Here is a 26,623-nt window from a genome sequence, read left to right as displayed (position 1 = left end):
GTTTGTCTAATTGCTTAGGTCCCAGTCCTATAGTCCCTAAGGCAGAAAAAGGTCTCATTCCAGAGCCCAAGCTCACCCTGCAACCTCTGACCCTTACTACAAGAATTACTGTCAGAAAGGCTTCCTCTAAAGAGGAATGAAGAGGCTATGAAGGCAGCGAGCTCAGAGCTATGGCTAAATGAGCCAACAGTCTAAGAGGAACATCATATGCCAAATCAGTAAACATAGTTACTGCGCTTCTAGGGCCTGCAGCATGCTCTCCCTTCACGCTAATTCATGCTGGCTGTCCGAGGTGATAGGTAGAGAAAGCTCAGAAATAGCTCCTTTCTCTGTGAAAAAACTGTTCCCGATGTGGTCAAAATACACCATTTAAATCTCTGTCTCCCTCTCATGGCTAATTCATGAATACAATTTATAAGGGACACACTGAGCCATGTCCAGGTTAGTTATATGAGACACGAAAAGCTTGTTAGCCTAGACCCAGGGAGTTAAATGCATTTTGTTATTGACCACTCTGGGATACTATACTAAACTTTGTTGTATGACTGTAAGTTTCCCCTATGCAAAAAGAGAGGCTTTTGCATCTCCCTCTTCCATCGCTACAGTCAGGCAAAGTCAGTCACAATCAGGCTCTTGATCTGAGATCTTGCACCTTAAAGCACTCGGCGCAGAAGAAGGGAAGTGATGGATTTATGATGTTAGTTGCAATAGCTGAGTTATTGTCACATACGCTCAAACAGTGTTACGTTGCCTTCACAGCTCTTCAAGCTGTGACCATATAAACATGGTCAAAGCTTGCTCAAGATTTTAAGGCAAAAGGCATGCTAAGTAAAAAGGCAACCGGTTCTGATCAGGAACCTCTACAATTCCTGCAACCGGGTGGATGTTTTACAGTGCATTGTATTCTTTTTCTCACCTTTTAGAAGTGGGGGCATATCTGGAACATGAGTTTCCATCCCAGGCACAGTATGGGTCTCTGGCAAGGCAGCAGTCTGCACAAGCCTTCCCATACGTATGACATCTGTGCAGAGAGAGCTGAACCAATCCATCCCTGGAACCAATGTACAATTGTTGCTGCAAATCAGGCAAAGCAAATGAATTAGAAGCGTTCTCCAAGTAGCCCTTTTAAAAAGTTCCTTTTTTCAAGGCCACATTTGCTGACTTTCAACCTTGTCCCAGATTTTACAAAACAAGGGCGAATTCCTCCTTCACTGCACAATGTTTCTCAGGGCGCTGTGTGAACTGGCCAATCTCCATCGATTCCTGACAACACGACAGAGAAGACAGAGGACTGTAGTCCTGGAAAGACACCAGCACCCTTGCACCTTTTGCCTGAACGTGCTATATTAAAAAAAATCAAAAGCTTTCCACAGCAAGAGTAGTTTAACAATATGTTTAAAAAACAAGGGGAAGGATAGCCACGACTTTAAGAATCCGGACTGGGAACTAGCGATGACCTTGTATGAATAAAACATTAGCTTCTTTTGCTTCTGTTCCTCATGTAAAATGGGGATAATATTACTTCCCTCTCTCCCAAGTGCAACTGGATTGCCTGTTGAGACAAGGGTGGTCCAACTGCTGGCTGTCGAGCCGGATCTGGCTCCTGCAGCACTTCCAGCTGGCCTGCCACCTTTTTTCAGGGGAGAAGGGATGCAGCTGTGTGGTGCGTGCCCGAACAGCAGAATGCCTCCTCCTTGGCAGGGCAGGCACCAAGAGCTGCTCTTGCCACCTCAGTGGGGCAGGAAGGGGGGGAATCTGGTGTCATGCTGTCTCCCAAGCATGCACGTGGCCATCGCGGAGTTGCCATAAAGCAGTTTCCCATAGGGAGACTCCTAACTGCGATTGACCCCTGCAATTGCCTGGATTGGACCACCCAGACTTAGACTGTGAATTTAGACCAGAGCAACCAGTTTTCAGTCTGTATATGTACGACTTTTAGCACAACGAGGCCCTGATCTCAGTGAAGTCTCTTGACTACTAGTAGTATAACAAGAGCAATAATAGCAATAATAATTTATTACTAGATTGCATAGAGCCAAGCATTTCTAGTGTCAGGAAAATGAATGCGCATTAACTTCATTCACAAATCCCACAGCCATATGACTAAAGATTTGTTTCCATGAATAATTACCAGCTTGGGTACACAAATTACTGTTTGTAAATAAATGTGAATTAGGCAGGCAAACAAGTTGAAACATATCTCTTTCTTTCCAGATACATTTTAAGAATCATCCATGGAAAGTTTGGCCAATAAGTAACAAACATCACCTGAATATAAGAAGCTAGATGTCAAGTATATAATATATCTTGCATTAATTAAATAAGCTTCTAAATTACCTGCTTCTGAGAAATTTCCATAGTCGAGATAAACGAAGGGTGCTGCAAAATGAATTAGTAAAGCTCATTAATTTACATATTCTTCTATTGTTAATGAAAAAGAGAACAGAACTTAACAACTGCCTGACACAAAAAGTAAATAAAATTACACATCAATTTACTAGGTTTAAACAGGTATGAAAAAACACAGAAATCTCTACATACATACTTCCAGAAATACCTCCCATGAATTTCCCCTGCTACTCATGAGGTGATTGGCTATATTTCATAGAGTTTGCAATTTACCCCATCCCAGGGACTAGCGATGAGCCTTCACATCAACTTAAGTTCTTATAAAGCACTATTTGGAAAGCTTAGATGGCACTTAAGGGATACATAGGCAGATCTTCTGCACTAGGATACATTTCACTTCTATGAAAAACAGTGGAAGTTTTGCCAGTGACTGATGGAGGATCAGAACAGAGCTCAGAGTATTATCTATCCCCTAATAGAAGATGATTCATCTAAGCCTATTGTTCAATTTTAATGTAGTCTAGGGAAAAGTGCATGTTTTTTCAGCCCCTCATCCTCTTCATTTTTCTGTTTTCAAAAACATAGAGGTAACATTTATAAATATTATCAATAAAAATGTGAAAGAAAGTCTGCTAGACAGAAAAAAAATCTATTTTTTTGGTACCGAAACTCCTGATTACTTGGCAGACCACTGAGTAATCTTGGTATTTTCAGAATTATATTTATAATTAGTGCCCGAGAGAGTGGAAAGAAGACATACAGATCCTTTAGAACAAGAGTAATTTCACCATACGCAGAATATATCAAAAGGTACATGGAGAAATGTGCTCTTTGAAATAATTTTTAAAGATCTTGTCCTTAGGCTTGGAAAACACTGTGTCTAGGTTCCAACTGCATTTATTTAATATGGGTCAGAACTTCTCGCTACCTTCTACAGTGCATAGGAAAGAGAACGTATGAGAAAGCAATGAAAATGCCAGCCATACAGATACACTTCAGTGAAAAAGTAAGGTAAAAACTGAAGAAGAGCAGTACAGAGTGAGAAGGAAGAAAAATGAAACTGCAAAGAATGAAGAAGAAACAAAAAAAAATCAGTAGGGAAGATGCAGACCTCCATTTTTCCACTGTAAACGTGCATCGGTGTTAGATATCTCACCAACAGTGAAGTTAATCAAAAATTGTGCTGGTGCAACAGAAAAAAGGTTTTGATTTTTTAAAGCTTCTGGTTATGAAGAAGTCATTAGTGTTAGCAGAGATACTGTGACTTTTCTTTTCTATCACTCAGCCAGAATAACCAAATCAAAGTGGTCAATAATGTTGAGCCAGTCCACATGAAAGAATTACAAGACATTGCTAATCAAGGCTTTCTTCTTTTATTAAAAAATGGGGCTCGCAATAAGATTGTAATATAGAACAAGGCAGAATAATGAAATGGGCTTCATACGAGTTTGAAAAATCGCAAGTTTTTTTGTTATTTCAATTGACTTATCCATTGAATTCCAAGACACTTAAAATGCTAAACAGTGTCCCTCTGGAAACTTGAACCAGTTCCAATAAACAAACAACCAGATAGATGAGGCCAGTTTGGTCCTTAAAGTCCCCTAAACAATATTAATGTAGTATCTCTTAATACTTACTTTGAAAATCTGAAGCTCTTCCAGGACCACCTCCTCCTTAGTCCACTTCTCCTTTGTGATACTTACAACTTTCAGTACTGTGCCTATGTCTGAAACAAATATACATCATGAAAAACCCACAGTTATGTTTCAGTGCTAGAGTGCTACGTTCATTTCTTCTTATTTCATATCAACTTGATCTCAGATTCTTTCTTAAAAAAAAAAAAAGTGATGTTCTAAACTTAGGTTACAAAGAAAAAAATTGAAATAATGGGCACGGGAAATTAAGGTAATGCATCAGGGATGTAGGCTTGAAACGACAGCTATCCATACTAAATATCTGCTTGCCTCTCATACACTACACTTGTGGTTTTACCACATGGCTGAGCCAACACAACTGTAGGCTGCTCTTGGCAGGAGTGGTCTAACCCGCCTGCTACACACACACACACACACACACACACACACACACACGCACACACACACGCACACACACACACACGCATGCCCAGGCACATACATGCTCTCATTTACAAGTTTCCGCATGTTTCCTTGCCCCAGAATTAGGGCCCATCTGACCTCCAAATAGACCCAGCTTGGGGACCTACGTTGGCAGAGAACTGTTTGCTTTTATTTTAGAGGATTCATTTTCACCCAGTTTAGCTCCTTAATGAAAAGTAGGTTTCATTTTAACGTGAGGAATTACACACTGCATTTTTTCTCATTTATCTTGTCATTTTAGGGAAATGTCTGAACAAAGACTGCTTTCAGCATCCGAATCTTCATTTAAAAATGGTAGAAACAGCTTCTTTGGATTTATATGGAGTTTGTTTATTTTTTTTTTAAGTTGAAGTTATATATTAATTTAAACCTGAATTCCTGATTTGTGAAGAAAATAGCTACCCAGCCCAACTCATATCACCACAAATAGGTGAATCTTGAACTGCTGAATTCTGAACTGAATAGGGGACGTGAACTGGATAGCTGGAACATGCAATGTGGAAATAACACAAGACAGATTAATCCTAAGCATTATGCACAATACTGAAAAGATGAACAATAATACTTTAAAATGGTAAAGAGTCAGATATTCATTCTCTGTTTCCCATACAATAGGAGATCACACCACTAATCAAAGTTAAAAACATGTTTGCCTTATATGTTGGCCTTTTTAATATATTTGGCAAAGCCCGCGTATGCACGAAGGGCTGCAGTTAGGTTGTGTGTACAGAGCTGCCGGCCTTTCTAAGCTCTGCCGTAGTTTGGCTGGATGCATTCAAACACATAAGCTCCCGATCTGCTGCTGCTCAAAATCTCCTGAGTTATTTGGTGTATTTGTATTCAGCCACTACATACAATATTTGAAATTTTATCTTTAAAAAAAAGATAAAAAGTTTATTTTTCTTTTTTTCGTAGGACAAGTTTAAGCAGATAAAATGGAACAAAAACTTGCTTTTGGAAAAGAAAACTCTCGCTTTTAACGAGAGCATTGCAGACAAAAAATGTTTGCGTGTTACAGAGTGCCACCTAGTGACTACCTAGTACATGCAGGCTTAGACGTCTCTAAGCCTGAAGAATCGCTCTGAAGAATTATTCATTTATGCAGGCCAGTCACATGTGAGTATTATAGCTGCTCATCTCTCAATATAACTTAATTTCTATGAGAAACTATTATAATCAAGGATAGCAAAACCCTGAAGGCAGCCTTACAACCCTTGAAAGAATATTTTGTACATTTTAACCAGCGAACTTACCTTTTCTGACAGCTTAAGTTTTAAATTATTTTTCAGCATTATTATCACATGAAAAGTAAGTTTTAGATGGAGAGGGCACTCTCAAATCCTAGGCATCTCACAGCTTGGCAATGTGATCAATTTTCCACTTTGATGGCTACAAGAAAGCTTGCATTCAGAAAGCAACTGAGATCTTCCACGGTCATAGGTGAAATTTATCCTTAGCCTTCCTAGCTGGCAGGTGGGAAAAGGCTATATCAATGTTCTTTTCTGTGAGTAAGCCTCAGGGCTTTGCAGTCTGGTACCACTGCATCCGACAGTCAGGGATCGCAGAGGGACCCTTGCATTTTATTTTTTTGGAAAAAAAGTTGTGAGAGAGGTTGAGCTGAAAGACATTAATGCTCCAACAGAGAGGCAGTCTGTGAACTCCTGTGCCATGATAACAGAGCTGCGAAGCTCTTGAAGGCTGAGTCAACCCACACTTTATAAGAGGTGATGCTCTGTGATATTTAAAATTCAATTGCTTTTTTTCCCAATCACTTCAGAATATCCAAATCTATCAAATTACTGTGTAGAACATCAACTTTGCTTATAAGCCAGACCAAAGGCAGTGCAACTCAGCAGCACTGAGCACTGAGGTAGATTCAAACAGGGACCTTAGTTTCTCTACAGCTCATGCCAGTAGCTTACTTGTTGCCCTTGGATAAACTTTTTCACTTCTGTGCACCTTCACCCCTTGTGAGATGGGGATAATGAGAGTGACCTTCTTGGCAAAGCAATCAGATCTACCAGTGAGAAGTGCTTTATAAGAGCTGTTAATACTGAGGGAACTTCAAACTGCGGATTAGGAACAAAGAATTTCAGTGGAGCAAGAGAGTGTATAATTATTTCTGAAACATTATGAATAGGTATGTTAATATTTCTTAGCATACCATGCTGTCAGGTGATCCTTCCAGTGATTTTAAATTTAATTATAATGGTAAAAATATACTTTTTCCTTAAGGCATGTAACAATCATAAAAATGTAAACAGATACATAATTATGCATAACATAACTGCAAAGCAAGTTTCTTCCCTGACAGAGTAGTTCAATCTCTATCTGTTTAATTCCAGACCTCTTATTTGGAGTTATTCATGTTGCAAAGCAATATTTTTAAAGTGTTTAAGTGGAATAAGGTAATAGCTTTAGGCCTAATTTTAAATGTTCAGTGTCATATAACATTTAATACTGATGCACTAAGTCACTTTTGATAATGGAAAATACTCCCTGAAGTTACTAAGTTTTGTTTTGTTTTGTTTTGTTTTGTTTTGTTTTGTTTTGTTTTGTTTTGTTTTGTTTTTTAATGGCTTATTGATGTGCTACCACAGGAATTAGAGCCAGACCACCACATAGTACAAAGTCAGGTACTAAACAGCCCTTGGAGGGTAAGAAAGACCAGTTACTCTCAACTTTAACTGAGTTATCTTCTCAAGAGCAAGAGATGTTAAGATCCTCATCTCAGAAGCAATCTCCTGAGCCAACAAGTCCCTCTAATCTTAGTATTTTTATAAAGTGCTGGTACAGACTCAGGGGCACCTAAATCCTTCTTGAAGTTGCATGCAGAGGAAAAAGTATTACTTTTAAAAGACGAGATTGAGCTTTTGTGATGTTAACCAAAAGGTTTCCTGGGGCCTGCTGGAGCAAGAGAAAACGTTCTTAGGGGATAAGGCTCGTGCAGAGCGACAATGGAAGACCTCTCATACCTGTTCCTAGGAATATAACATCATATTGCCCATCTTCTGCCATGACGTGATCCACCACAATCTGCGTCAGCCGATAGTCCACATTGATTTGAGTAAACACTGGTCCTCCTGTCACTGGGTAAACTGATTTGTACATCAACGGATGGCGTTTTATAAAGCTGATGACTTCATCAGGAAAATCTCTGGTAGACTTTATAAGTGGATCGTAGGTTTTGCTTGGACACTGAACAAAAGAGAGGGAATAAGAAGATGAGAGGAATATTAGGAAAGAAATAGGAGTAATTCAGATTTATTTGCGTGTTTTGAAGTCTAGAGGTTTCTATCCAGCTCCTCAGTTATCTTGAAAAGCAGGATACTTGCACGTATGCCTACATGGGAATATAAGTTTAGTCAGTTGTTTCCTTAACCTAAAACCTTGGCTACCCAAGGCTTATTTTGTATACACCTAAACATGCAAACCAGTTCAAAGACTAGCAGCTATCAGCTGCTAATGGGCATGTCTATAAAGCACTTTTGCTAGTGACCAGTAATTTAGCTTACAATTGAAATAGCTCAGTGTTTTTTTGAAAGCATAGAAGCACACTGGGATGTTCGGCATTCACTTTCAGTGTATGCTCGCTGCTTCGGCTCTTCAAAGGGTCACATTCTTCCTTTTTTTGCCACTTTCTTCTCTTCTCTTTTCATTTCAAAAGTATTTCCCCTTCATCTTCATTTTATTTTTGTCTTGCTCCCACCTATTTTCCTTTGTCTTTTAAAACTACCTAAAACTCGCTAATTTGTTTCACCTTGCCCATTTGTGCTACTGCTCAGAATTACAAATCTTCAGTTCCTGTTGGTAATATATCGACACCTGCACCTACCCACAGATATAGGCATGCTTTCAAGAAAAAACACCTATAGATTTTTCTTCTTTCTCAGGCATAACTTTCACTAACAGAAATTAAAATATAGAGAGGAGATGAATTGCTTCTCTAAGATACTAAGGGAAAGGAAGTATTAGAAAAAAGAGTTTATCTGTTTGATGTTGGATAAAGTGCTAACAATTCATATATGTATATCTATCTATCTATCTATCTATCTATCTGTAATCACCAATTATTAAAAGCTACCCATACTTTTTGAGGTATATTACCAAATGGCTTTTAAGACCATAACCAAGATTTCACCTAGCAATCTTCCTGAAGAGAGTATTAAATATGACATTAATAGGCGTCTCGCTATCACCAAGCATGACAATACAATATTATTGTGAATTTATTACTTTCAAGTCGTACCTCCAGTACTATGAGAGATATTTGTTTCTTTTCTTTGCAATATATTTTGGAGTCATCAAAATTCAGTTATTAACAATCCAATAATATAGGATAATCTCCAACTTTTCTTTTCTCATTTTGGAACTACTAGGATATAATACTGTAATAGCCACTGACAACATAGACCACGCCAGAAATTTGGTCTCATGTAAGTCACAAATTCAGTCTACATTCAAGTTGAAGCCACGTCTTCTGCCAGAACAGCTGGGAACTCGCTCTGAAGCCAGTAAGAAATCAGAGTGCTCAGTGCTGCATCTTGAACCACTGACCAGAAAGCAGCAAGAGTGCCCATCAGTTCGTTCACTGAAAGCTTTTTTTTTTTTAATCAGAAAAATTCTCATGATGAGATGCATACATCCATAAGAGTTCCATCTTCCTCATTCCCTGCCCCGCTCACAGAAGCCTTATCACTTCAGATATTTTCCAAGATAAGGAAATCAAGTCTGAAGTGAGTGAATGACCTATTATTCTGTCTAGCTCGCCATTTCAAGGCATAGGTATCCATATACAGTTCAATCTGCTATATGCTGAATAAACTAGCTTTGCTGGTACCTGTGTAAAAGCCTTTCAAAGGTAAATCTGCAGTGCCCTCCGGTGGCTATGACCGGATAATCTCAACGACTCAAACTGCAGGATCTATTCACAGATCAAATATTTTCTGTTTTCTGTATTTCCTCTGTGTTCAGCAAAGCCACAGAATACTTCATCTGCCCATAGAGGAGGAGGAAAATCAAGTACAAAAAGTGTAAAAAAAGAGTGGAATATAAGCAGAAATATTTCTGCCTGTTCCCTATTCCGGAGGGACTGGCAGTGTCTGACTGCTTCTCTCCTTGAGGCTGAGTTTCTGCTCTGTTCTTGCAGTGGGACAGAATAGGACAAGTGTCCCATTGGCTTGCCCTGGTCTTTGACTAATGCTCGATTCCTCCACGGGAATACGCCCAGAGTCACTGTGGTAGAAAGCTACTAGTAAGTGCTTTACTTATGTTCCTTTTTTCGTTATTTTATTTTTATTTACTTCCAGATTGAAATACCCAGGCTTATCTTTTCCTTGTATAGGCAAGCAGAGGCCATAACTTTTTAAAAAGCTGCATATGCCAGCCTCATTTTTCTTTTTTCTATAATAAAGGCATATTCTCCAGATGCCAAATGGTCCCCGTAGCTCATTATTTCTCAGAGGTGACTTTTTTTACTCATTCACATAGATGAAAGCTGTGCTCCAGCTCACATCTCCACAGCTGCAGCATCCTGCTCTCTGGCTCTGAACAGCAGAGCCTCATCCTCTTCTGAGGATGCAGCGATCCCTCTCTTAGACCATCCTTGCCTCGTGTCTCTCTTTCACTGCTGAGGTTGGCTCCCACCTCTATTCAGCCCTTACCAGCAACCTAATCAAATTCAGCTGTTCATTTTCTCACACATATCTTTGTGCTTTATGCCAGGCTGGTCCTAACACTTCTCGTCTGGAGACTATCATAAACCTTCATTCTCACTCTCCTTCAAACCTCTCCTTAACTTGCCTTTTGATGTGAGCCCAGGAACTCTCACAAGGCTGATCGTGCTGGTGCTTTGTGACCCATAATCTCTCATACTCACCCCTGTACCTGCTCTCCTTCTCATGCCTTTTGTGCATCCTTTCACTGTCCCTTGTCTTACACCTAAGTCTGTTATCCGAGTCTGAGAAATCTTTTATTTTAGTCTAGATGAGTTTAAAAGCATTACTAGGCAGTACAAATCCCAGACAATAATAAGAACTGGAAAGCATATTCCAGCTGATGACATCCTTTCACGTTTGCTTAATTTTTAAAACTACTTTTTAGTAAGTAATCCCTGTGCTTCCTGCCAGATGGAGCCATAACACAGTCTGTGAAGAAAGAAATATGATGAAATAGTGTCTTCGCAGTGTGCTGGGACAAAGTTAGGATTTGCGGTGAAGTTGCTTTGCAATCCTCCTTCACAGCTAATCCCTACAAACAGAAGAAACTTCAGGCCGCATTCCCAAATCCCCAGCTCAACACGCCTTCTATCCGGGGTGCCAATTAAGGGCTTGCGGTCAAGATTTGTTCCGTGACGTAAGGCTTGGCGTTCTCCAAAACATTCGCATTAGGAGTAATACATACAGTGCCAAGGGCTGAGCATATCCCCCCTCTTCCTTTGCTGGTGATTATTGTCATGGCTAGGCAACTTCAGTTCGTAGGAGCAAAGCTCTCCCTGCGGGCTCAGGACCAGACCCGGACCCTTCTCTCCCTTGGAGACCCTTCTCCTCCCCACTGATAGTTCCCTGCCTGTGCTGAGGCATGCACACAGCATAGCACATGTCCGTAGGACAGTGCATGTCAGAAGATGGTCTTGCAAATTTAGCCTCTCCTCAGCTGATATAGGTATTGTGTACCCACGTCTAAGGATGAATCAACTTAAAGTTCTTCATGTGGTAAATGCAGCTAATATTATGCAGAATTATTCTACTCATATACAGTTGTATATGAACATGCATTTGCATAAATATGCTACATAAAAAGATATAGCAACCAGTTAAGCCAAATCTTCTAACTGAGGATAACATTCTCAAAAATGTCAGAGATTACCTCTGATTATTCATAAATAAAACAGGCCAGTGAAGCACAGATCAGTTAATGTTGTTATGGTTTAACCCTCTTACTGTCCAAAAGAGAATGGACACATTAAAATGCCACCTTGGGACAGTTCTCATCTATCTTTGACCCCAAACGGTGCCACAGCATTGCTTGGGAAGGTACTAGTTGTGGCAGGACTGCAGTATGGCATGGCTGGTACTAGCATTAAACAGCATGGTGACTGTGGGTCAGTGCTTGAACCCAGCTTCTGGTTCTGTTTAGCAATTGTGTAGCCTGAATGATTTAAAAGACCACAAGCTATTTCCTGAACTTGCTTGGACCAATTTTTACAGCTATCTAAAGACCTCATAGATGTTTTGAGAGCATTGACTTGCCTCACTCAATAGGAGTTAAGCCTGTGCGTCCTTATCTTCACAAAGTCTCTGAAAGTGACTCTAGAAAACAGGGCTTAGGCTGCTGAATCACTCAACGGCTTTTGAAAACTTCTTCATGAGACAGTAAATCTGTGCCATTTGAATTAAGATATACTTCACAGCATGTTCAGTCATTTTGTTTCAAAATATAGTGTAATGTATGGCTATAAAAGAACTGACAAGAAAACAAAGCTATGTCTGTATTGTTGTCTTGTAATAACTACTCAAAGGACATTCCTTGCAAGCACAGCTTAATACAAGTAGAAAGGAAGAAGATGAAAGCCTATTGAAAAAAATAGTTCATTTGGAAATATATGTACTTTTCCAGTGAGTTAATCCTATGGACTTTCTGCTAGCATTTGCACAAAAAAATTTATCCTCTGATTTGCTGAGCGTGATCTCCCATGTTCTGTTTTCTGCTGCACTTTTCAGCAGAAAGGCTTCACAGATTAAAGGCTTTACAAGGTTAGACACTCAAGGTGGGCTGTAATCAGCTTGGTTTTTGAAGATAACAATGTTAGTTTAATAATTTGACACAGAAATATATGTTTTTGTATTACATAGCAGAAGATATTGCAGAATGAGTGTGGCAAAAAAGGCAATTCGTTTTTAGACTTTTGAAAAAAAAAATCCAAAGTGAATCATATTACAAGAGAAATGATTCAGACAGCCTAATAACTACACAAACACCAAGTCATGTTCACACTTGAAACATAAGCAGTGCTTCAGAAATAGACATTTCTCCTTATGTTTAGAACAACTGAGTCTGAGTTTCTTTCCACTTATATGGGAATCAGACTTTAAAAACCCTGCAGATTTCAAAAACAAATTTATGTTTATAGGGGCTGAATCAAAGTTTTCTGAAATCACTGGAAAGAGACACATGTTCTGTAACGGCCTTTGAATTAGAATTTGCACCAATTTATTCTATATAGAATGAGAATCAAAATCATTCTTCTTTGCTTCCCCAATTGTACAATAAACCTCTTTCTCCTCAGTCAGTACTACAATTTGATTTTCCTTTATATGTGCATTTTTTGTGGTTCATGCTCTCTCTCACTAGCTTTAAAATACATTCTACATCTTCTGGAGCTCCATTTATTGTTCACCTAACCACAGCTGAATCCTAGAAATCTCTTTCTATTTCAAAAATGGGAGTAGCCTCATGGGTCTAAAAGATGTCCTAGATTTTTGCCAAATTTGGAATTTGAAATGCTTAAGCACCTTATCAAAAATGCATAAACAGACGATGATGAGAGCAGTGACATCACTTACTAAACATTACTAGGATAAAATGTATACCAATATGGAATTAAGCTGTTACAATATTCCCAAAAGCCCAAACTCTACCATGCATGATATAGGGAAATCTCTGCCAGCTTGTGCAGCTCATTTAGTAGAAACAAGGACTAAATGTCTGATCCAAAGTCCACTTGAGTCAATAGGACCTTTTCCAATTATTTCAGTGGGCTTTGGATCCCATCCTAAGACAGCATGACCACCAAGAACAGCTGGCCAGGTGTGACCCTGTTATGCTTGGCACAGGAAGCTATTTCCAGAGGCATCACTGACTGTGGCATGATGAATGGAACATGGGAATGAAAACTGCATTTTGGCCACCCTTTGGCAAAGTCCTCAGGCAGCTGTTTAAAGCGTGTCCACCCATCATTACAGAACAATTCCTGTAGGCTTGTGCTTCCTTTCAGAGTAATCAATAGGATGTATGATGATAAAGGCTGGATGGCCAAGTGGGTGAGTGAAGTAGCCTTTCACCTCTGAAAATGTGAGTTCATATCCTGGTGCGTGTCCCATGTGATAATGGTATGGGTGTTCTCTGCCCAGTTCACAAAGGACATTTATTCACATCATCAGCACCAGATGCTGTCTCAGATATGTGACATCATCTCCCATTGGAGACAATGAGAGATCTGCATCTGTATCAAATGTCACAGGAGTAGGTTGGCAGGGTTATTTCATGTGAATTACATGAGGATGCAGTTCCATAAAAGTTCTTATAATATGATCACTAAGCTATCTCAACATCTTCCGCTTTTGCAGTAGAGGTGGGATCCATCTCACCTAATTTAGATTCTTACTTTGTCTGTGCATGAACTGCACAAAGGAGGTGTCTATCTCTTTCCTTCTGACAGAGAAGTCTAAACCAGTAGCTCAGATATGATGCTTTTCTTCTAGATAGTTAATGTCACGAAAAATGAATCGTTCTTAATCAATACTTCACAGGGGAAAATTAGTTTTTCTAGAGGAATCATGCAAAGAACATATTCACTATGTAATTTATACTTCCCAGTTTCTTACACCTTTGCTGTCATGAATGATAACTTCATACAAATGTACATGCTAAGAAAGGAAAAGTAAGAAAAGTGAAAAAAGAAACCCGAGAAAAACAGAGTTAAAAGTGCTATGCCCATCTCTGTTTAACTGCTATAAACTCAAGGTCACAAAACTTTTTAAAGAATCAATTCACTATTTACTTAAAGTCTTCTCAATGCCTGCAGTGTAATCTCAATTTGACAATAATCATGGTGGACCCAGTTCTAATCCTAGACAATCTGAAAAAATGCCTTTTTTCTTTCCTCACTTTTTATTTGTATCTAAATTTGACTAGGAGGTGGTAAATTAAAGTTAATCTTTCTCAACCATAAGTAAATACACACTAACTCAGCAGCACTACACATACATGAGAGTTTCTCTTTTTTTCACTTGTCTTATTAAATTTGCAGCTTAGCATAGTATTGGATGTGTAGATCTCACACAATACTAAGATATACGGTGTGACTGCGTTAACATTATGTAGGAACCCTGGCCAAGATTTTCAAAGGCTGGTGCCAGAAGTTAGGCTCCTAAGTAAATGGCTGATTTGCCAAAATGCATAGTGCTTCACATCATCCAGTGAAGTCAGTAAGAGCTGCTGAATCTAACACCCATTAAAGTCACGACAATTATTTAGGAATGTAACTTTAAAGTCTGTAAAAAATATCCTTTCCATTTAGTGATGTGTCTTTAATTCAGCAATGATGTTGACGACTGACAATTTTTAAACAGCATGCCCTTCCCTGTGGGCTTCAAGGTTTTCATTTTCTGCTGTGCCTAAAGTCCCAGTTTAAAAACGACTTATCGTAATTAAGCCCTAGACCCACTTAACAGCCAAACACCCATAGGCTGGGTACACAACAGGGACTTGATAACGTTGAGAGCAGTGGACATCTGCTTGGCAAATTTCACGACGTACAGGCTAGAAATTTTTATGCCATTCACAAGGAGAATTAAGCACCGTACTACCCACACACTTTCTTGGGAGCATCTGAAGTAGTCAATAGGAAACATTAAGGACACTTAATTCCTTAACTTTCCCATACTGGAGAATTAGACACCTTAGTCTGGGCTTCCCTATGCTCCAGGCTCTTGGACCTGAGCCATCCTGGGATCTCTCCCACTCCTTCCTGTTGAAGGTGTTCCACTTTTCATGGAATAACTACGTATTAGTTTAGCTAAAAGTAGTAAGAATGTTACTTAGATGTTAACCAGGAAGGGAGAAGATCTATTTTCCGCTGGAAAGCTCTCTCTTTTCTATTAAGTGCAGCAGGAACGAGGACACCGGCTCTGCTTTTACAGGAGAATGTATTAACCACAGCCAGGCACTAATACAGACTCTCTACAGCTCTCAGGTAGTGAACATTTGACTAGCAAGAGGATTCAGAATAAAATAGGGTACAGCAAAAGCCTTGTAATCCAACAGCATTCTCCAATGGTGTGAAGTAAAGTCTCCCAAGTTCTAAATAAGTTTCCTTATCACTGAAGCACTACCTTCAACTTGTCACTTCCGTGTTAAATGCGGACTTCCCTTACCCCCATGTATGCATGCAAGCGTATAGAGAAAAGCAAAGTCTGAATACTGAAGGGTTAAGATGTAACCCTGATTACTGAAGCCTGCTGTGAGCTTTCAGGATGCTAAGAAGTACCTTAGGAAATGGGGTACCTGGCATCTAAATAACGATTCTCAGGACCTAGGCACTTACATACTGTTGGAGATTTAGCTACAAGCCATTTTGAAGACGAGGCTTGGGTTCCTGAGTCAGCTAAATACCGTGTGACTCCTTCTCCGCAGTCTGATCAGAGCTGCACAGTACTTTTGGCATTTGGACATGGCTTCAGAAAGCCTAAGTGTGTCTCTACAGGATGTATGGGTTGTGCCAGAGAGAAAGTCTGGATGTTTAGCAAGAAGAATTTCTTGCTAACCTTGCAGCTACTCAGAACAGGCCTCGAGGAGGTCAGGGGAGAGGGGAATGAATCAGGCTCTGAATGGAAGAATCTAACAGCATAAATTTTTAGTCGAATCAAGAACAAACCTCCTCCCCTCATTAAAGAGCACAAACAAATAATAATAAAAACAAAATCTCTAAAACAAGTTTAATGTCTTCATTTGTTTAGGCAGAGCCTGGATCCCACTGGACATAGAAATTTGCTCTATGCGATTCCAGTGCCTTCACTTACCATTTTGTGTTTCTTTCCCATTTAACACACCTCTACTGTCGATAGTAGAGGCTGATACGAGAGAGCATCAATCTGAGGCTAACCAAATTGAAAACATTTGGGTGAGTGAACTGGACTTTGCAGGTGGCACTTTGTAATTCTCTGCCAGCCTCTGCAAGTGGGAAAGGTGACTGGGTTCACAGCCTTTCGAAAGGCTGCTATGAGCTGGGAGGTGATTCATGTTGGGGAAAACATGTTGGTAAGTAGGAGGAAGTGGAGGAGGATTTCTCAGGAAAATAAACCCCCAAAGTGAAACATTTCACTTAATTGAGCAGCCCCATTTACAGTGGGGAGATCAAAGCAGAGAGGAATTGGAGAACTGAAGAATGCATTCCACGCCATAAAAGATCAGGTGAAAGAGGAAGATAAGTCTAAAAATAACAAGGAAAACCTGTGCAACCCTCAGTGTTTTATGAAAGCACTTATTAAAGCAGCAAACGTAACCAGACAGGAGGACAGTGGGAGGCTTTTTGGCAGACAATATTGTAGATTCTTTATCTGTGGCTCAGCCAAATCCCAATGGATGGACACCACATCAGGATCAGCCTGTGCATTGGGTTAGCAGAAGAAATAAAGGAAAGAGTTGCATTGAAGAAAGGGAGAAAAAGCAACAGAGAAGGAGAAAGATGAGAAAGATCACAGGATAGTCAAAGCTTTGTCAGGTTGTAAGCTTTTTGAAAAACAAAGGATTCAGGAGCTCAGGGCCATATTTTGGTGAACAGATCTGAAGTGGAAAGAGGTGAAACATAAAGCTTTTAAAAGGAACAGAAGGTGCAGCTTTCTTACTGGACAGTTTCTTCTTATGGCTAAGAAATGAATTAGAATGCAAAATTCTTACTTTGCTAATTCAGAGAATTCTTTCGAACTTTCAGCAAATCAGTTAATAAAAAATCAAGATCCATCCAAAAATATTTGGCGTTGCCCTAAAGAAGAATTAAAGTCCATGGTTCTTTGATAGATTATAATCAGCATCTTCAAACACTGACATTCCTCTAAAAATATGGCCTCGGTGATGATTTATTCACCATCAATAAAAGGAGGATGGCTCCTTATATCCTATAAGAGTTTCCAGTGGGCCAAATTCACTGTGAGATGCTCTGATACTACAATGGTTACAGTTACACAAGTAGTCTAGAAATGTTCTTTACTCCTAATTTACTGAAAATCTTGTTCTAATGCCTTCTCTTATCCCTCATAGGGCATTATGAAAACTGTTTTAGAACACAGAAGGAAATTCAGAACACGCTTTAAACCAAGTCCTTGATGACTGCTTTGTCAATGGACAATTTCCTGGATGAATCTTTAAAAGACTGGAAAAAAACTGGTTTTGTTATCTGGGGACAGCTGCAGATATGCAAGTCCAATTTTTAAACAGCTAAAGGAGACACTGCAAAAGCTCACTGGGCCTTCAAGTTGCCCTGCGTGCGGGGGCTGCCAGCTGCGTGTTTCTTTTGTCTCTTTTTCTCAGCTTCCAAACTTAAGTATATATCAAGCCTTGCCTCTGTTTAATTTCCATTATTTCCGCTTCCTATCGACACCACTGGGAAAGGCTAGAATAAAAGAGCTGCAGGATTTGCAGCATCTGAGCGTGTCTGATCACAAGCCGGCAAGTCGGGGGGTCCCTGAGCTGACACCAGAGGGCAGGCGGACCATGCAGGTCTGCGAGGGTCTGGAGCAGCCGGGGGCTCCTGCTGCCTGCAGCATCGCTTTGCATTGCGAAGGCATGATCTCATGGTCATGTTGGGAGTTTATCTCCAACACAAATTGCCACAGGAAGCATTTTGTCAAAATTTCAATATCAAAGTGGTCACAGCCCCTATAGTGAACAGCTTTATTTACTTAGGAGATAAAGGCAGCTGAGCAGAAAGTTAAATTAGAGTAAGCAGGCTCCTGCTTCTGTATAAATGCTGAAAGGAAGTCAGTGCCTCTCTGGAAGCCACACTTCAAAGGAAATCTATTTAAAAATATAGCCATTTTTAGACATGGTCAGTAGCTTAAAATATAAGAAACATAAAATCAGGGGAGTGCTGGCCGTGCTAATGGTAGGCAACAATTAGGTAGAACTTTAATTTTACAAAAAGCTCTTGTAACTTAAAAATTGATGGATTATTCACCTCTGACATTGTTCTGAGCACGCCTGAACCATTCCATAGCTGGCAAAAAGTCATGAAATTTGTCTTTAAGGAGAGGTTTTTCAGCACTCAAACAAACTGCAGCTTTCTGAAGGCACAGTGCTGCTTTTCCTTACCTTTGAGCATAGCTCTCTTGTTTCAGATTACAGCCTAAATCTGTTCAGATCCAGAGGTCTGGCTTACCCCATTATAAGATGAGAGCATGGCATAAGTCTACTTCTTATTTGGATACCCTATCTTAAACCACCAAGCTTAAAGTATGTTGCAATCTGAGACTATTCCAGCTCACTAAGACAAAAAATAAATAGCTATGCAGCAATACATTTACCTTATCTACATAGTAAATATTACAGATATCCTTCTTCACAGAGCTTTCTTCAGTAAAATCCAGTTCCCTTCTCAGCCCTTGGTCAGACAAACTCCTACAAAAATCCACTGGGTATGGAGGTCCTAAGGATTTTTATGGGACCATTTTCTCACAGCTGTTATCAGGTGCTTAAAGGAAGCAGTTGTAGAGTTAAGGGATGGCTTATGGAAAATATCTGTTTATCTTCAAACTTCCCAACCTTTAAAATACTTTCATGGATACTCAAATCAGTGATAAAGATCAGCGTTGACATGCTTCAGCATGACATTTTTCCTTCCTTGTGAATCCCAGCTCAACCATGTGATGGCTAATACACTCAAAAATGCAATGAGCTTATGACCCGTCTGTCTGTGCAGAGTGTTCATCCTTATGGGGCACTGTGAGTTTTTCAAGAGTTATTTTAATCTCTTTAGGTACCATGGGACCAGCTATTGTTCTTACTGGCACCATTTTTGTACTTAAAATTAAATGCATCTGTGCTTCTTGACCAGTAATGGAGTTGCATGTGCTAAAAAAATAATAATTGAAAAAATTATACGTAATCTTCTTTTCTGGGGCACCACACATTTTGCACAAGAGAGAGCATGTAATCCTACAGTGTCTAAATTAGGAGTCTACTTACGCCAGGAGTTTAGATCCTAAGAAGGCTGAATCAGGCTCTGAGGATGCCTTACTCTTTACAGAGAGAGCTGCCATTTCTACCTCGCTTACAGCTAAAGAAGTGGGTCAGGGCTCAGGCCCCGGCTGCTGAAGTAGGAAATGGCTAGTTCAACATTCAGCTCAGGCCTATGTTTTTGGATAAAGAAGCTGTGAACTACGGCTTCCAGAACTCTGATGAAAATTAGGACAAGAGGCAATGGGCATAAACTGAACCACAGGAAGTTCCTTCTGAACCTGAGAAAAACTTCTTGACTGTGAGGGTGACTGAGCACTGCAAGAGGTTGCCCAGAGAGGTAGTGGAGTCTCCTTCCCTGGAGATATTCAAAACCCATCTGGATGTGATCCTGGGAAATATGCTCTAGAGGACCCTGCTGGAGCAGGGAGGTTGGACTAGATGATCTCCAGAGGCCCCTTCCAACCTCAACTATTCTGTGATTCTGTGATTACACCCAAATACCTATGTGTTTGAATGTACTCTTCAAAGATAAGCCTGTCCAAATATGTATTACAGATGCCCCATTCCTGCTGGTACCACTAGTCACTCAAAAATGTAGAACAGCATCAGACTAAGCAGTATGGGGTGTTGACAGAATGATGAAGAATACACAAAGATGCAAATAAAAGTATGAAAAGAAGAGCTAAGTAAGCTAGAGAATATGGCCTGAAACTAAGAATATGTTGATGCTGACGTCCCAGAAATCACACAGAGCCATCCAAGTGGCTATTAGCCAAGGCATCAACGCCAGTCTAACTTTGGTAGCTCACTGCTTGGCTGGATTTACCCAGCTGCCTAGTACTACTTTACTCAATACCTGACCTAGATAACATGAAGCTATCTTGGATAATATCTATCTTACTCTTAACGTATTGCTCTTCTGCTTTCTAAGTATGATTCTACGCTCTTTTTTTTTCTGATTTTTTAAAGTGGTTGAATTTTTTGGAAATGTCTTTTTCTTCTTCAGCTGTGAATGCAGGTCCATGCTTTTCCAAATTTAATAGTCAGATAAAAAGTGGAGGGAGAATTATTTAATGAACTTTTTCAACTTTCTCGTCTTTGTTTTGGCCTAGCTGTTTCATCTGAAGTCTAACAGATCAGGATTTGTAAGTGTTTACAGATATGAAACTTCACTTTTCTTCCTATCACTTATCTTTTTTCACATAAAATCTGCAGCAACTGCCTACTTATTTTACATCGTAACACGAACTGTGGACATGAACACATTCGCATAGCAGAATCAAAGATCATATCTCAAGGATTAGCATTGTAATAGACATAAAGATAAAAGGAAATCAGAAATGCTAGAATTCAAATAAAATACCTCTTCATAATTTCATAATTTTTCTTCAGAATTTTTCTGAAAAGAAAAGTATTTAGCTTTTTATGGAGTGTTGATGTCTCAGAGGTGATCTCTCCCAACAGATGGAAATACAGCTGAATAGTAGGAGACCACAATATGAGAGACAATCAGGAAATAGACAGTCTGGACACAATGTTATCTCAGAGAAGTGGAAAATGTATATATATAAAAAGGGGAGGTAGAAGTCTGAGCTGTCAACAGTAGGGAAAGGGTTGAGAGGATAATTTAAAACATCCTGAGTGGAAAATGTAAGTTACCAATCCAGAGGGGAGAAAAGGATAATGACCTTTGCGTAAAAATAGAAGCATGTAATTAAGGAGACACTTACTGTACCAGGTCTGGGATACGGGATACGACCTTCGTACTGTACCCAGCGATGATCTGCACTCTCTTTATGAGCATAAGGGCCATTGAAAACAGCTCTGATGTCTGCCATGCTGTACACACAAACCGCAGAGCCCTTGAAGACAGAGCTGAAAAGAGAAGGCAGATTGATATGCATGTTGCAGGAGCATGTTAATAAGCATATCCTCAGCGCCCGGCTCATCCACTCGATCAGTTAATTCCATCGGGTCTGATGGGCTCTGCATCAAGTCCTGCACCTGAGAGTTGTCGTAAATGGTGCTAAATAACAGACAATGTATACTGGTCTGATAACTTCAGGTACTCTATGTCGCTGTCATTGCAGTTTAAAGCTTTGCTCACTTGCACCTGCTAGCCGCTAGCCTTTGGGATCACTTGATAGACTATCATTTTTCCTAGCGGCAGACTGGCTCCAGATGTCATTTACTGACCATTATGATTAGGATTTTCTGCAGCTGAAGGACATTCCTTTACATTGTTTTCACTTCTGGAAGTCTGCATTTGAATGATTCTATTGGTAAACTAGGCTTAGAATTGCAGGTACACAGAACAGAATTAAAAGAAGAGATAGGGAAGAATAAAAGTTCTATGTCTTTTTCTAACAAAAATAGTTCAGTTCTTTAATGAAAATGGCATCAGGTTGCAGGGAAATATGTATTTTAGTTACTTCATAGGCCATTTCAGGCAACATTTCATTCAATTCTAAATATTTCATGTGGTTATACGTTCTATGGAGCCATTCCAGTGGCTGCTTCTCACTTAAGGAACGTCTTGTTAATTTTTCACTGTGCTTGCACTGTTCAGTGTATGACTAGTCCTTACTAATTACATTAAAATCAAAGGTTCTGGAGACAAAAGAAATAATTATTAATTTTCTGTCTGACAGTTCTGTATAGCATGACTCACTATCATAACTGAGATATTCATTAATTAATCTATCCCTGTGAGATAAAGATGAGTTATTCTTCCATCAAATCTTCCTATAAAAATGGTGATGCTTTATGAATTTTTTATTACCAAAAATGGCATCTTGATATGTTGCTTTAAAGTACAATTCTTTTTGATCTCAGGATAGAGCTAATGCCAAGCTATTGCTTATAGAAATGATGATGTTTGATGACAATAAACTTTCTTAAATAGTGACTATTAAGTACTTAATAAATAGGGTTGTAATCTGTAAATTCAACTAGATTAGATTGAATTAAATCAGTATGTTTTTGCTTATTTTTAAATTTGCATGCTATCTTTCTCAAAAATTAGACACACAAAGGTTTAGGGACATAAATTTATACTCCCATTTCTGAAGATAATGGCCACAGCCATTAGAGTCCCAGTACTGCAAACCTTACTCAGGCAGTCTCCCACTGCTCCCAAGAATCCGGGTCTGGTGATGTCAGGGTTTTATAAAAGTTCCGACTAAAACCTTCAGGACTGGCTTGGAGGTGCAAATATGGTCTTAGCACATACCTTGTTGTAGTGAAGACTCCATATACAAGAGGGTTTCTCTCATCTCTTGTAGAAAGTAAGAATATATCTCCTGCAATGGGAAAAGGGTTTTTTAATTAAATATCCATTGAACATTTCTGTATTTACTATTTATAATTTGGAGATTTGAAAATACATAATTAAGCTTTATTTTTGAGTTTTAATTTGTTCCATGTGAATTCATGCTAATATTCTTAGGTCTCTCCATTTGCAGATAGACTTTTTTCTATACAGAAGCACCTGCTCATTTTCCAGGTAGGGGAGAGAAAGCAAAACAAACAAACAAACAAGCGAAAGTTCTGAACAGAATAATTCCAGTTATAATCAGGGACCTCTGATAAAAGACAGTGATATTGCCAGCAATGGAAAAACAGTGAAATCTGAATGAGACATGGTTCTTCTACAAAGCAGAAACAAACAAGCAACGCTGATGACAAAACAAGCCATCAAAGATAACTCAACTTACGCAATTCATCAAAATGTGTGTCGGCTCCCTCAGGACCAGGTATCGAGCACACAAGCCTAGCTTTCAGAAAAGTAGTCCACTTGTTTATTAGGCTCCGTTGACCTCCCATATCATTCTAGTAAAAATAAAATAAAAATTAAATGTAAGTAACTAAAACATCAAATGGATATGAGCAGTTTTAACATGAACATCTATGATATGTGGTGATAGTATAGCACTGACCGTATTTCTTCTGTCTGATTCCGCGGTCTGATCTTTACCATAACTGTGATTTTTTTGGGTCTTTGTTTTTTCAAATCCGGGACAAACTTCTTGTAAGTAGCTCCAGAGGTTACTTTCAGCTCAGAGAATGAGCAAATAAAATTTCCTAATTATATCCAAATCTGTTTGTAATATTCTCTAAACAGCTCCACAGCTGGAATGCCCCAAAACATATATCTATGTATGTCACGTGATTTCTTGTTCCCTGTAATGCTATTTTTTGCAATCAGTGGTTCTTCAAGAATTGTTTACAAACTCAATAATAGTACAGAACATTTTGGATAGATTTCTCAAAAATGAAAAACCATATTCACCAACAGTTCCAGAGATGTAAATACTGCACTGTTTGTTTTACATATGTATCACACATATCACAGAGGTATGCACTCCAGGGAAAACCAGTCATATTATTTTAATAACCATTGTTATGGAAATATCATTCTATCCTCCACAAAAGAGAGATCTTCTTCCCTCCATCTGACTTACTTCCTGAGTAAGACTTCCTATCCTACTACCTACTGTCCTTCCAAGATATTAGGACACCTGTCCAGATTCTCTGTAAGTCAACAGAGGAACACCACTGGAAATCTGAATTACCCTTCTGCAAGGTAGGTGTCCTTCTACTAACTATGCGCTTCAGTTAGGTGCCTAAAGGTAGGTGGAAGGAAGACAGGACTTGCTAATTCCATCTAACTGCATTTAAGAAATTACATTATTTCTAAAATGACTGGAGATTTTCAAAAATGTTCCTTTGAAGGAAATACAATACTATGACAGAAGTGTTTCAAAATATTGAATCTTATAACAAGGAGTATGTCAAGGATGGTAGTAATCAACTGTGTGGATCCTAGAAGGAAATTTTACATTTTAAAAAGCAGGAACTAGGAGTCTGCTTAGGAATGTATTTCCTTCTACTGAGCATATGAGCAACCTAATGATTTTATGTGTTCCCTTTGGTCTCAAATCACAGACATATTTCAGTTCCACAGAGCTATTTAGGCACCAAATTTTACGTATTGATATCTGCAAGGACAATGATGCTCAAGCAGGAACCAAGAATTCAAATACGTAAGAGAAATGCTCTGTTCACCAACAGAGGTCTGTAGAGTCTGTATTACCCACGAAGGTGTCTACCTCACTTCTTTTACAGATTATGAAACTTAAGGGGTCTGTGCTCTGAAGTTAGGCACAGCAAATGTGGTCATAAATAGCCATCCCCTCTAGACTCATTAGAACAAAGCATACTTAAAAAAAGAAGAAGAAAAAAAAAGATTTTGTAAAGGTCAATTGACTCTGAAGGTCTAGAACCAGGCAATAGGAAACACTGGGTAGAGGGGCTTAAGTGGCATTTCCATGGATTATATTTGACCCTTCAGGGCCATATCATAAATATTACAAACATTCAGAAAGAAGTTCTTAAGTGCTGAAATTCACTTCACGAGTAGCAGCAATTCTCTGGTAATGCACTCTGACTTCCCTTTTCATGTATTTGTTACTTCTAAATAGTCTAGCTCAGTTGGAAATGATTTTTTGTTAATATATCGCCTTTGGAACTCCTGTTCTTACAAGAATTGCTACCTCCCCTCTTGATTTCCTGAAGTCCTGCCAAGCCTGAAGCTTTGCATCTAGCCAACAGATGTATTACAAAGGTGTCAAAATTAGCAGCCTTAAGTCAGCTGTGCATGTGTGTATTCTGTTCAAAGGCATGGCAGATAAACTTTGTGGCATAATTAAAACCAAACAATTACAAAGATACGACAAAGGATCTTAAAAAGAAAGAGGAAAAAAAAAGTGTTAAGCTTTTCCTTCCTCTGGCAATCCAGATTAGCTAAACAATTCTTGTGTTGCAGTGCTTCAGCTTAGGTTTCTGGTGGATGCTGTGCAGTATCACGTGACTCTGAGATGTGCGGAACCGCCTGGCTAGGATCAGAAAGGCAGGAGGCAGCAAGAGGTGCTGGGGTTGGAATGGTGAAAAACAGCATTGTCTAGCTCCTGCTCCTGTCATCTCAGACACTGAGCTTCTGCAAGAGACTGGAAAATCCATACTTGTGTTTTACACCCTTAAGCTGTGAACCAACAGAGTATTTTCGCAAATGTTTATTTTAAACATATCAATAGCTCCGCTGAGTGAGAGAGGCTACTAAACAGTAGTGCAAACCAAACATTTTGCTGGAAGGAAGCAGTCTTAGCAAGTGCTATGTATTTTGAAGTATAAGATTCCCTTGGATTTAAGATATATCCATATTTCCTCACGTTCAAGCCAAGACATGATGTTAACCATGTTACTTGAATTTAAGAGACATTGGAGACATTTAGCAAGTGTGCCCTATGTTTGAAGTATATACCTAAATGTTGCCAATAACACTGTACCGATTATAAGGGAACAAGGAGAATTCAATGACCAGCCAGTACTCCAAACCAAGTCCTTCAGCAGCCAGAGACTGAAAAATTCATGGTGAAACATTTATCTGAGATAGAACAGAGCCTTCACTGGTTTACACCGTTCTACATATAATTTGCTGACATACCCTTCAACATGCTTCTACTAAAGTGTACCTTTCATTAGGATTTTTATTTTTTATTTGATTAGGAGCCATATAATACTTTCAGCTCCCTTCTACCATCTCTGAATAAAGCTGCATCTTTGTGTGCCTAATGATTCACTGACTGTGAAAGTGCAAGAACTGGTGACGACTGCTGCAGCTTTATCTACAAGGTGGACTTAGCTCAGCTCAGAGCAAGGAGGTTCAAAAAACACCAGCAATTCAGGCACGTCTGTACTCCTGGATTATCAGGTAGCAGCTGTCTTATAAAGCTCCATGCCATGAAGGAAGGGCACTATTTCATTGGTATATATTAGGTTAGTCTTTGAGACTTGTCTTGAAGCTTCAGCTGCTGGAAAACATGCAGTTATCTGCCTTTTCTTCAGACTGTGTTGGTATGAACTCATTAGCCTTACATCCTATCTGCCAACGTTGATATAGGTTCCTCAAGTCATCGTATTTCATCATTATTGGCCTCTGAAAGGTTGGGTAAAGGTGATATTGGCCCAACACCTGTTTGAGACAGGGTTGGTACACAAAGAAAACAATCTTTTCTATGGAAATGTTGATTTAATAAAGTCAGTCCACAATGAATCACTGTCATGCTGCGAAGCTGGATGCAGATCATTACATTAATGTAATGAGATATACAGGCTGAGCAATCAGTGGATTAAAAAAAAAA

The 26,623-nt window shown here is 39.2% G+C and overlaps 1 protein-coding gene across 7 annotated transcripts in view; it reads right to left on the bottom strand.

Annotated features, from left to right (window-relative positions):
• The window catches only part of SEMA3D (semaphorin 3D), a 144,240-nt gene that overhangs the window by 15,323 nt on the left and 102,294 nt on the right, over positions 1-26,623 (bottom strand). For all 7 annotated transcript variants that reach the window (XM_009680516.2, XM_068920165.1, XM_068919999.1 and 4 more), the window contains 7 exons: positions 23,138-23,252; positions 22,654-22,723; positions 21,152-21,296; positions 7,442-7,664; positions 3,987-4,075; positions 2,338-2,379; positions 917-1,074 (listed from right to left, as the gene is read on the bottom strand). In XM_009680516.2, coding sequence (XP_009678811.2) covers positions 917-1,074; positions 2,338-2,379; positions 3,987-4,075; positions 7,442-7,664; positions 21,152-21,296; positions 22,654-22,723; positions 23,138-23,252 — 842 coding nt within the window. The remainder of the gene's footprint in view (positions 1-916; positions 1,075-2,337; positions 2,380-3,986; positions 4,076-7,441; positions 7,665-21,151; positions 21,297-22,653; positions 22,724-23,137; positions 23,253-26,623) is intronic.

The sequence above is a fragment of the Struthio camelus genome, chromosome 1, assembly GCF_040807025.1.
Source record: "Struthio camelus isolate bStrCam1 chromosome 1, bStrCam1.hap1, whole genome shotgun sequence".
NCBI classification, from domain to species: domain Eukaryota; kingdom Metazoa; phylum Chordata; class Aves; order Struthioniformes; family Struthionidae; genus Struthio; species Struthio camelus.
Note: the sequence above shows the minus strand (reverse complement) of the source record. Positions and strands in the feature narration are given on the sequence as shown.